This window comes from Typopeltis vanoorti, chromosome 1 (genome assembly GCF_054136105.1).
Source record: "Typopeltis vanoorti isolate ZY-2024b chromosome 1, IOZ_Tvanoo_1.0, whole genome shotgun sequence".
Lineage (NCBI taxonomy): Eukaryota > Metazoa > Arthropoda > Arachnida > Uropygi > Thelyphonidae > Typopeltis > Typopeltis vanoorti.
In genome coordinates, this window is record NC_143549.1 from 47,322,162 (window position 1) to 47,334,697 (window position 12,536).

Below are 12,536 nucleotides of genomic sequence, written 5' to 3' on the forward strand. Positions count from 1 at the left end.
CTATCAACAATGACAGAGTCAATAAGGCTTTTCTTATTTCTTGTGTCATCTCTCCACATGAACTTGCACATATTATAATGCTGGAACATAGTGTTAGTAATAACTAGTCTGTGTCCTCAGCAGAAATGCAATGTTTCACACACACACACACATATAAAACATTTTTGTGTGTGTGTGTGTGTGAGAGAGAGAGAGAGAGAGAGAGAGAGAGAGAGTGAGTGTGGTGGGATTAATTTCATACTCAGTTGCTTAGATTTCCAACAATGACTACTTTTACCATTTTCTCTATGTCAGCTACCTTTTCTAATGACTTCTTTCTTAGAAGAGCCTTCTGTAGGACAAAGAAGTTTCATTGTCCATTTCACCATTTTAAAGAGTGCCCACATTACTCTACTTGAAACTGCCTTCCAATCAACAAGTTTATCTTCATGTTTGGTGGAATGCTATCCTACTCCTTCCTTTCTTGATCATTATTGGCTGAATGTAAAATCCTATTCTTATTATTTAATAACATCTCACCTGTCTTTGTCTTCTTTGTCTCAGTAATGCCAATCATGTCTGCACGGCATGTTTCCAATTCATCTGCAAGTTCCTATCTTCAGTTCTTCTGACGTTGGGTTTATTCTTCTTCATCTAGATGCTGAGTTGGAGCTTGTTCCAGCAGCTGACTTTCACTGTTTTCCCTTCCCTGGTTAACTCATGAAACAGTGGGGACCTTGTTTAACTGGGGAGCATGCCAGCTGGCATGATATCTCATTATGTTGCATCATCATATGCATTTCCATGTTCACTTTAACAGAAAAAAAAAAGAAGATAAAAACAAGGAAGATGATTTCTTCTGAGGTATAATTTTCTGATAATAAATCATATGTAATTACTCTTCCATCTGAACAAAACTTATTTCCCACAGAAAGATTTGTACATATCTCAGTCAATTCAACTATAGAGGCAATATACCAAGAGTTCAGTATGAATTTTTTATATCATCATCATCAAATTTCTGCCATGTATCCTCAAGGGGTGTACAGGATATGATAGTACTACATGAAAAATTTACATCATTACTAACTTCCTATCTACAATTTTCCTCCAAATCAGTCTGTTAGCTGTCAAGACTCCAACATTATCGATCTTATATTTCTATCGTCTAAGGCACTTTATATCGTATCAATCAACCTATATCTTGGTCTTCCTCTGGGTCGTTTTTTGTTTTGCTAATCTTTCCTCGCCCATTCTGTTTAAGTGACCATACAACCTTGGATTAGCCCAGCTAATGCATTTGTGGATGCTGACAATGTCAAGTTCTTTCCAAATATCCTCATTTTTAATATGATATTGCAATTGATGGTATCTGTGCACGCCTATAATCTTACTCAGAACTCTCATATCTGAGGTCTCTAGTCTTTGGTCAAGTGTTTTACTTCTGACCCAGCTCTCAGATCCATAAGTTAAAACTGGTTTGAACATTGTTTTGTATACAGCTAATTTAGTGTTCTGACTTATTTCTCTCTTATTCCATATGAATTTATTCAATTGACTTCCCACCATACCAGCTTTGCTGATTCTGTTGTCTATTTCCATATTTAGTTTACCATCTTCAGTAAAAATTGTGCCTAAGTAGCTGAAATGTTTTACTTGTTCCACAGGTTCTCTGTTCACAATGCAGTTGACATTTTCAATGATTCTGCCTATTTTCATTGTCTTCGTCTTTTTATTCCTGACCTTCATATCATATTTATTACAACAGTTATTTAATTTAGTCAGGGAATCTTGCATACTTGTAGCAGATTTATTTAGAAGTATAACATCGTCTGCATAAAGAAAAGAGCTGACATTAACATCTCCAATTTTGATATCATGTTTAATATCACTTTCTTTCATAATGTGATCCATATAGATAATGAATAACAGAGGGGATAACTTACATCCTTGTCTCACACCAGATTTAACATTAAACTATCTTCCTGTGCATCCTTCAATTCTAACTGCTGACTTACAACTCAAATAAAGACTCAGTATTGCTCGATATAATGCCCCATTGACACCATATAACTGTAGCATCTTGAATACCATCTCTCTCGGCACCTTGTCATATGCCTTTTCCAGATCGACAAAATTTAAATATAGATCTTTGTTATATTCCCATGCTTTCTCAACTATTTCTTGTAAAGTGAAGATCTGATCCCGACAGCCTCTATTTGGCCTGAATCCAGCTTGTTCTCCACCAAGCCTTTCGTCCACAATTCTTCTCAACTGTTTCACAAGTATACTTGCATAAATCTTGCCAGGAACACTCAGTAAGGAAATACCTCTGTAATTCTCACATTCAGTTTTATTTCTCTTTTTATATATGGGTACTATGAGAGCTTTACTCCAATCATCGGGAATTCGTTCCACTGAACGGGCTTTCTGAACTATGCAGTGCAGCCACTGTAAGACTTTTATACCACCATACATGGAAGCTGGGCAAGAATGTGGTTAGCAAGGATGTTAGAGCTAGGTTTTTTACTTGGAAAGTGGTGAATGAGTGGAATAAGCTGCCATAGTCTGTTGTGGGTGCTACGACCGTGAATAAGTTCAAGGCGAGGTACGATAGATACTGTGTGAATGTCGAATAGTTGTTCTTGACATGATGTTAGGGCCTCCCTCGATGAGTCTGTCGACTCCTTGGAGTTGCCTGGAATAATAACCATAATAATAATAATATCATCTACTCTTGCGGCCATTCCACATTTCAAGCTCTTGATAGCTTTTTCTACTTCAAATATGGTATGTATTCCTGACTGTATGCCTGCTGAGTGTTTTTTACCACTGTGCTATCACTGCTTGTTTCATTTAGCAATTTTTCGAAGTAATTACTCAATACTTCAAGGATATCTTTTTCTCCCTTTTTCATGTCACCTTTATCATCTCTAACTCCTTTTACAGCACTCTTTCCTCCATTTCTAAGCTTCTTCAACAACCTCCAGGATATCTTACCACCTTATTGGAATTTATTTTCTTGTTCTTGCCAAAGTCCTCCCATGACTTTTGTTTAGCTAGTTTTACATAGTGTTTAGCTTTCTTAAATTTTTCTCTGTATTCTCTAAGAGCACAAGCTGACTTATTTGCCAGGAACTTTTGATATGCTTTCTTCTTTTCCTTCACTGCCTCTTTAACTTCCTGTGTCCACCAGGGAGTTCTTATTTTTCTATCCTTGTAGACAACCTCACCACATGACTCTCTGGCTGAATCAATCAGTGTTTTCTTCAAGGCTTGCCACTGAATCTCCAAGGTTTGGTTCCTGTTCTCAAACTCTTTCATTTTTTCTTCAATAATCTTTGTGTATTTTAGTCTACAGTTCACATCTGAGAGCTGCTCAACTTTTATTCTCTTTAAAATTTTCTTACATGTTATTTTTTTCAATATGAAATCCAATTTTATCCTGCTCAAGACAAAATAGTGATCACTTCCAATTTCAAATCCTCTGTACACTCTGGTGTCATGCACCAGGGAGAAAACATCACTATCAACAATAACATAGTCGATGAGACTTTTCTTATACCTTGCCTCTTCTCTCCATGTGAATTAGTGCACATTTTTATGTTGGAACATGGTGTTAGTAATAACCAGTCCATGTCCTGAGCAGAAATCCAACAGGTATTTGCCATTATTATTAGCTTTGCTCTTTTCTCAAAATTTTCCCAAAATATTTTGGTATGTCTGACAATCATTTCCTACTCTGCTATTTATATTCCCCAACAAGGACCAACTTTTCCTTTTTCATTGTGTCAGTTGCTTTTTCTAAAGCATCAAAAAATTCCTCTACTTCTACCTTAGTAGAACCTTCTGTGGCACCATAGGCACAAATAAGTCTCATTGTCCAGTTCCCCATTCTTACATTTGCCCAGATCACTCTACTTGACACTGCCTGCCATTCAAGAAGATTAGCCTCGTATTTAGTGTTGAATACCAAAGCTACTCCTTCTTTTCCTTGACTGTCATTTTCTGAATATATCATTTTGTATTTATTGCTCAGAAAGATCTCACCAGTTTTGGTCTTTTTTGTTTCAGTCACCCCTATTATGTCGATCTGGTACCTATCTAATTCCTCAGCTAGCTCCATTTCTTTGCCATTCAGGCTTCTTATGTTGATAGTACCGATCTTTAACTCTGGCGATGTTGAGTTGGGGTGTACTTTCAGATTTGTTCCAGTAGTTGAGTTTTCGCTGTTCGCCCTGGTTCCCTGGCGAAAACAACAGGGGTTTTGTTTAACCAGGTCGGCTAAACAAGGCATGAAATTTTGTCATGTTGCACCATCATTTTGTACATTAGTCTAAGCCAATAAGAATACAACTAAATTTGGTCAGCTAAATCCAAATTTCCAGCCCATCCTCATTCATTCAGTATCCAGGTAGATACCCAACAGGGTGCACCACAAGAAGGTGAGGATTGGACATTAGGTCAGAAGCCCTGGTTGGTTCTCCGTATTCCTTTAAAGGCTGTGTGGAGGTCTCCTCTCAGTTATATAGCTTTGACCCTTAAGCACCCCGAATTTTTTTATATTAACTCTGAAATGTTTTAATAATATGCTACTTCCTGTAGATATGTCATATCATGGTCAAAAATAAAACTACAATAGGCAATTTATGATGCATTTAATCAATTTTTTGCAATTGATAACCATCATAATATCAACATCTAATTAATTCTAGTTTTATATTAAAAAACATACCATACTGTCAAAAACTACTCTACAAAGAAAAAAAATTGCAGGAACTTTTTAGCAGAGGGCATGGTGATGTGGAAAATCATTTTGTGGGCTAAATAAAAAGCAAATTTCCAGACAGATTAATACAATCTCTCCAATGAAATTGTAGGTCTCAATGTGAGGATTTAAGGAGACATATCTAACTAAAGACCTGAAATTGCATGGTTAAGAGACTTTTAACAATATCACATAGTCAGAAAGTAACTATGTCCAGTAGTTTAATTAAGGCATATCTTCTGAGTCAATGGCAAGTTGCCTCTAACAAGAATTGTAGAGGGAAAACAAAATTCACATCTCATCTATATGTTTGTTAAGATGCATGCTAATATGGTGACCACATATCTAATATTATACATTTTACACATTTCTTGTGTGCAGTATGAAAATATGAACATTAAATGATTACAATCTATAGAGTTATATGGTACTTCCATTTTAATATAATGCTTTACTCACCCTTCAATTGGTTTCTGTAAATCATATATTTCTTCAACTTGTACTCCTCTGACACCAAAGTCTTCCAAAAGTAATGTAAACAAACCTTAAAATAATGGAAAAAAATAAAAATCATGAATGAATGAATAAGTATTTCAATTATGATGTACAAAAATAGACTTTTATACTTTAATTTAATTTAATTTAATAAAATTAAAATTTAATCTAAATTTTATACTTTAATAATTTAAAATGCCGGCTAGGTTGGCTGAGTGGTTAGCATATCCGCTCTCCAGCCAAAAGGCTGCGGGTTTGAATCCCACTGTGGACATGGATGTTTGTGATTGTCTGTGAAAATACTAGTGGTGGTGGTGGGCGGTAGATGCCGTTGGTGTAGTTGTAGTTAGTGGAGAAAGAGAGACTGTGGAGTAGGGACCCTCCCTCAATGAGTCTTTGGACTCCCTGGAGGTGTTATGTAATAACAATAATAATACTCATTTTAGAAATTATGGACTTTACAACTGTGTTATAAATAACTATTTTAATTTCCTGATATTTAAACCTTCATATTAAGGTCATAATCTGGAGTATATACAAATACACAAGGACAAGCTGAGTTACATTTCACACAGTAAGAAGAAACAATGATTTGATCACCGTTTATTCTACTGGCATGACCTCTAGTGAGAAAAAAAAAATACAGATAAAATTACAAATTAATTAATTATTTAGAAACTACATCAAAGCTAAATTCTATTTAAGATAACATGAGAGAAACATTCTTTCTTATAGATAGTTTTCTTATAGTTTTCAGTAACAATGATGTCCTATTTTTAGCATTACAATTAATATATTAGATTTAGGATTCCGAATTATCTACAGTCCTGTTTATAGTTAACTCTTAGGGAGAAAGGTTCCGTGGGTAGAATATGTGCCTTCCATATGCTTGGGATTTTTAGACCATCATTATTGTTCAGATTGGGGTGGTTGATAAGAATCTCACAGGCTTCCTTAAATTTGCATTCATACCATGTTTTGGTGTGATGTAAACAGCTGATGCTTTTCCAGTCAAATCTATGTAAAGTGTTCAGAGCATGATCAGAAAGGCCAGCTTCACCATAGTTATTATTTTTAATGTGTCGTTTATGTTCCTTTTGTCTGATGGGAATTGTGCATCCTGTTTTCCCTATATATATATATATGGTAGATTACAGGTACGATAAATATGGTAATACGCATTGCAAAGTCCATAATTTCTAAAATGAATGCTGATCACTGTGCAACACTAAAAGAAAGAATAATAATAATTATCAAATCTCTTACAATAAAACAATAAATAATTAGAAATTAACTGCTTTTTATACCTGTTTATTAAATATAGCCTTCTGAGGCTATCTAATAGTAATTTCACCCTTGATGAAAATCTACAGCAGTAATATTAGTGAGATAATCTGAAAATCTTGCCCTTAAGTAGAAGAATAGTTTTTGCCAGTCAGCCCACCAATAATAAGTGATGCAGAAGAATAACAAAATTAACATTCCATCTAAGTGTTTAAGATGCACGAAAGTACAACAATCATATATTTAGCAAACATTTTAATAAACTATGGACACTACTACCATGTTAAGAATAATTAATTTTCTGACATTTTGGACTTCATATTAAGGTCATCATCTGGAGTATAGTATACACACACAAGTGGGGGAAGAGGGGATGGAAAGTCCTCATAATAGAATGAAAATTTTATTAAAGCAACTGAACCAACAAGAAAGAACATCGTGTGTACACACACACACACACACACACAGAGAGAGAGAGAGAAGCTATATTACAATTCAAACAGTATGTCAAAGTGACAATGGTTTGATCAACCATTATTCTATTGACCTGACCTTTAGTAAAAAAAAATCCTACTCACTGCATAGGCTTCTGTGGAGAAAGGACATATCAGAATCACAAATCACCATTTTCCAGTATTAAATTACGAAGTAAAAATACTAATAGTAAAAAATAGTAAATAGTAAATAATTTACTAATAGTAAATAGTAAAAAAAAACATGAATTAAAACTCCTTCAAACTGTTTTAGTTTAACTAGTTTCGTGGAAGAAAAAAAAGTTAATTTCACTACATCAGGAAATAGCACAAATAAATTAAAAACTACAAGCAAAGTAATAACAGTTAACATTTCTAGTGAAGAAGATTTGAAATGTTTAAACAATGGAAAGCATGCTATTTGCTTGTGTTGCTGTATCTTGCTAATAAATACAAGTGTGTTATGATGAATTAAGGAAGACCAAAATCAACGGATGATGTAAAATAAACTCATGTTTTTTGTTACACTGTAGAGATACTTCATCATTTCAGCTGATTCTTTGAATGCTCTTAAGAAAAGCTGTAATTAATGCAGAGCATTTCAGTTTGTTGTGATTCGTTTTATTTGTTGTACGTGTTGCCAGTCCTCCACCCTACTGCCCAAAAAATACTATGTCAAAGCTATATCTTACTCGTAATAACAGGGTCAGAGAATGCATTCATATTATCTTTTAATACAGCAATAGTGGTGGCCTAATAAATTATTTAAGATAATTATTTGTTATATTAAGGCTAAGACCCTGGAGTACTACAATCCTAATTATAATTTATAATGAACTCTTAGAATAAAAACTCATATGAGCAGAATATGCGGAATCCATATTATTGGGATTTTCAGACCATCACTTTCATTAAGATTAGGATTAGAATTTCATATAACTCCTTAAACTTGTGCTCATACAATGCTTTGGTGTGATGTAATGAACAGGTAATGAACAGTGCTTTTCCAGTATTCAGGGCATAAATAAACAGAAAAGCTATATATATTAAATTTAATTAAATAGTTATTCAATTTAATGTGTCCTTTATGTTCCTTTTTTTTTTTTTTTTTTTTAGATAGGAATTATGCATCTAATTTCACCTATATACGGCAAATTTGAGGTGCACTGAATATGGTATACTCCAGCATGAGCCAGGAGAGAAGGTGTAAACGAAAGCTGTGCCATTGTAATCATATGCTGTTACTGTCTCTTTATATTTGTACGTGTCTATTTTTTTCTCTATTCCTTATATACCGTTATTCTACTTAGCACTGTGCTTTCTCTCTCTCGTAACCTTTCTCATTTACTCTACTGTGTACTATGTTTATCTACCCTTCGCCCTACGAGTCTTATGCCTAAGATACTAGAAAATTCGTTTAATTTAGACTGTGCCACTAATATCATTTAATTAGCATAAAACTCAATAATACGCTGGCAGACTTCTCTCTCTCTAACACAAATTCCTTCAATAAAACTTTACACAAACAGTTGTGGTCTATTCTTTTACTTAACTTTACGCTTTGGCTATCTCACTTAGTTTCCCACTCACAAGTCCGATTTATTTAGGAACAGTGCAGTTGTAAAAATAAACAATCAGGCAGCACTCCTTTAACAAAAATATCAAAACATTTATTTACAAATCATACATGAATTAAACAATAGAGAGATTGCTTTCTCTATCCATTTATAAAATCTTTAGCATAAATTAGAACCTATTTACTTCAACATTAATTAATCTCTTTAACTCAAAAACCTATTAATTCTCTGCTTACAAATTTAACTTATTAAACTCTTAATTTACTTGCAAAGAGGTTAGAGTTATTTTTACAAATTTGATATCAATTTCCAACATGCCAATTGACTCTCTTAAGGACACTTCTTATCACTATTAAACAAGAATCTTAAACGTCCTTCTATAACAACTATAAGAGGGAATATACAAAAGTGTGTAACTTATAAATGCTCTGTATTGCACATTCAGTCAAAATTCTTGCACTAAAAAGTTCTATGGCAATTCTTTCATCTCAGATCTCGAGCTTCCTTCAGGAAATTTGACTTCAGTAGTATCTCATCGGAAAAATAGCAGGCTGTAAACAGCGACCTGTGGTACTCATACAGCTCTGGCAAAATGTTGTTCTCCCACAGTGAAAAGAAAAACTTCCGAGCGAAGCTGCTTCAAGTAATTAACATCACCTTTTCTCCTCTGCTTTCGCTCGCCAAAAATGCCTGGACGACTGCTGTCTCAAGTAGCTTGAACTCTGGCCTCTAAGAAACTGTAATTGCCACCAACTGTCTCTTTTGACTCTCGAATGGGATCCTTCTCTCTTCTCGCCACCTGGAAGCTCTTCCAATAACTGAAACTACCGCCAACTCTCTGCTTCGGGAATTTACATCAGCTTTTCTCCTCTGGCTTGGGATCACCGAAATGCCTGAACAACTGGAAGCTCTCTGGCGACGACTGGAAACAGGGAGCTCTGTCTGCGGCCTCTGGAAATCCCTCTCTCTAGCCTACAAGTTGTCTCTCTCTCTAGCGACGTCTCAAACCAGGAAGCTCCCTATGCTTGGCTCTGTCCCTTTTTATTATGCCTTCTCTGAGACCTCGCACGAAGTTTGTAACCCCTAAAGAACTCGGCATGACTCTTTCAAGTTCGGCCCGCTTCCTTTTGATTGTAAGTTGCCAGCCATTGGAAATTTGTTCAAACCTTTCCGACTGACTTCGGAGGTGTTTACGTGCAGAGTTTGTAAGCCTTTCATATACACACAAAATTTCACAAACAACCTTACTTATGCCGCCATGTAGATCTATTACATACAGCTCTGGCAGCAAAACATTGCCTTGTTTTTTAACACAGTGAAATATTATTATTAAAAGAGTACATACAGTTAACTTCAAAGGGTTATTTACAAAAATATCTAGTACAAAATATACAGAGACAAACAAGTTATTTTCACAACATTCTCATGGGACTTGACCTCTGTAAAAAATCGATGTAATGTGCTTTAGAATATTTAAGCTACAATCGAGTTTTTACAAAGGGATCCTTGGAGGAGTTAAATAAATTCTTTAATTTTGCAGGAGTTTAAAAGTTGGTATTAAGGTTGTATTTATGTAGTATTCTGTTTATTTTATCTGATATCCCTTTAATGTATGGAATTGCTAAGGTTTATTGTAATCTAGTTTATTATTATTAACTGCAATCTTTAAAGAATTTTGTTGCTAGTATTTTTGCTATAACTATTTTTTAGAAAAGTATTGTAGATAATTTTTAAATTCATGCTTAAGTGCTTGCTCATTGGAGCATATCTTTGAAGCCCTGTTATTTATTGTGATAACAACACCTAGTTTTTGTGCTGTAAGAGAACTGTCGCTAAGAGTTTATGTGTATAGCCAGTATGTAAAGTTTGTTTAATCTCTCATCTCAAGCAGTGAGGACAAAGTTGAGGCAGAGATGCCAGAGGAACAAGTATGTTTTAGGAAAGGCAAGGGTACAAGAAATCAGATACTCTAACTTAGACAGATCACTGAAAAGTATAAAGAATTTTGACTTCCTATAATAATGTTTTCATAGATTATTAGAAAGCTTCTGACTGTGTTCAGCATATGAAATTGTGGGAGGTAATGAAAATAATGGGCTTTCCTCAACTCATTATCAGGTTAATAGCTAACGTGTACAGTGAGCAAGTAGCCACAATAAGAACAGGTGTTGGATTTACCGATTGGCTTCAGGTTGGAAAGGAATTAGTTAGTTAGGCAAGGATGCCTACTTTCTCCTCACCTGTTTAGTATCTACGTTGAGGACATCATGCATGCAGAACTGGATGAGCTTAAGACAGGAATTAGGATAAGTGGTAGACTGACCAGGTAATATGAGTTACACTGATGATACAGTATGTTCCTTTGTAATGACAGGGAAGAACTAACACAACTTCTTGACAAAGTTAATGAAATCAATAAGAACAGAAGACTTCATCTCAAACCTAACAAAATAAAGATTATGGCTCTCAAAGAAAATAGACAGGGAAGCTCCTGAAAAAAACAAGTGTACCTTAATGGAGAAAGAATTGAGGAAGTAACCAAGTTCAGGTATCTGGGATCGATTATTAATGTGAAGAATTACTGTTCAGAAGACATTAAAAGAAGATTAGGAATGGCTAAATCAAGACCACTTAAATCTGGAAGGATGGATTATCTCCACAGGAAGAAAGTTGAGGATTATGGATGCAGCTGTGTTTCCAATAGCAACTTATGACTGTTAGACCTGGAACCTAAAGAAGTTTGATAAGAAAAGACAGCTGCTTTGAGATGTGTGATATTATATACTGAGAGGTGGTCAAATGAATGGGTGCTAAAAGGGATCAGCAGCACTTTAAGGCTCACTAAAGATACTGACAGAAGCTGAAATACTTTGGATACACTGAAATGATGGAAGGAGGACTTCTCAAAACAGTAATAGAAAGTAAAGTTCTGGAATAATTGGGTCACTTGGTGTCGCACTGATTAGATCGTCGGCTTGTCGAGAGCTCCTGAAAAGATTAGTAGTATTTTGTGTTAACATTAGATATTTTACTAGAATTTTAAGTAGTATTGTTTGCTTTTTGTTTCTTGGTGTGTCTGTGCAATTTTTGCGTGTTTTCTGTTATTTTAATTATTATTTTTAAGAAAAGATAGCGTACACATAGCACCGATAAAGAAAAAAATGGCGGCCAGGTCGCCATGTTTGTTTAAGAGTTTTGATGTAAACAAATTTATGCAATGTGCTGTCTGTGAGATGTATGCCTTGCGAAGAGCGGTGGGAGTCTGGTTAGAAAGTGATAGTGGAGTTAATATGTGTAGAAAGTGTAAAGAGAATGAGGACTTCAAGCATGTTTCGTGTGTCGAGAGTGATATCGTTAACGATGGTCAGAATGTAGAAAATGGCGGTGTGCTAGAGAATTGCATGGTAGTGCCAGATAGGTGTGAAAGCGTCGCTGAAAGTGTAAATGAAGGTAGAAACACAGAAAGAATGGATGATTTGATCGATAATGAAAATGGTGAGATAAATGCGAGTAGCGAAATTGCCCGTTTGAATGGTGCGATACACAGAGCTAAAAGACAACTGGGGCGTATGGAAAAATGTGTGTTGAACGTACCGACAAATAACCGGCGGAAGTCTGTGACGGCAAATAATAGAATGTTCGTAAACGTCAATAAAATGAAGGAGCGAGTGCTGTATGAGGATTCACTATTGAGAGGCGTAATAATTGAGAGTTTAACGAAGTCGAACCAGCCAGGTGCGAACATAAAGGACATCAGCGATTCTATTCGACTGCAAAAACAGAGGGTGAAAGAGATGATAATCGTGGCAGGAACGAATGATTTGAAAGAGGACAAAATGGAAATGATAGAGGATGTGAGGAAATTATTTGAGGTAGCAAAAGAGAAGAGTGAGAGAGTTAGGATGGAGAGTATCTTACCGCAGTATGACAGCGAAGTGTTTAGAAGGAGGGCCATAATTG

At 35.2% G+C, this 12,536-nt stretch overlaps 1 protein-coding gene across 4 annotated transcripts in view; it reads right to left on the reverse strand.

Moving 5' to 3' along the window:
* The window catches only part of caly (ubiquitin carboxyl-terminal hydrolase calypso), a 237,532-nt gene that overhangs the window by 169,527 nt on the left and 55,469 nt on the right, over window positions 1-12,536 (reverse strand). For all 4 annotated transcript variants that reach the window (XM_090416009.1, XM_090416000.1, XM_090416026.1 and 1 more), the window contains exon 2: window positions 5,207-5,291. In XM_090416009.1, coding sequence (XP_090272135.1) covers window positions 5,207-5,291 — 85 coding nt within the window. The remainder of the gene's footprint in view (window positions 1-5,206; window positions 5,292-12,536) is intronic.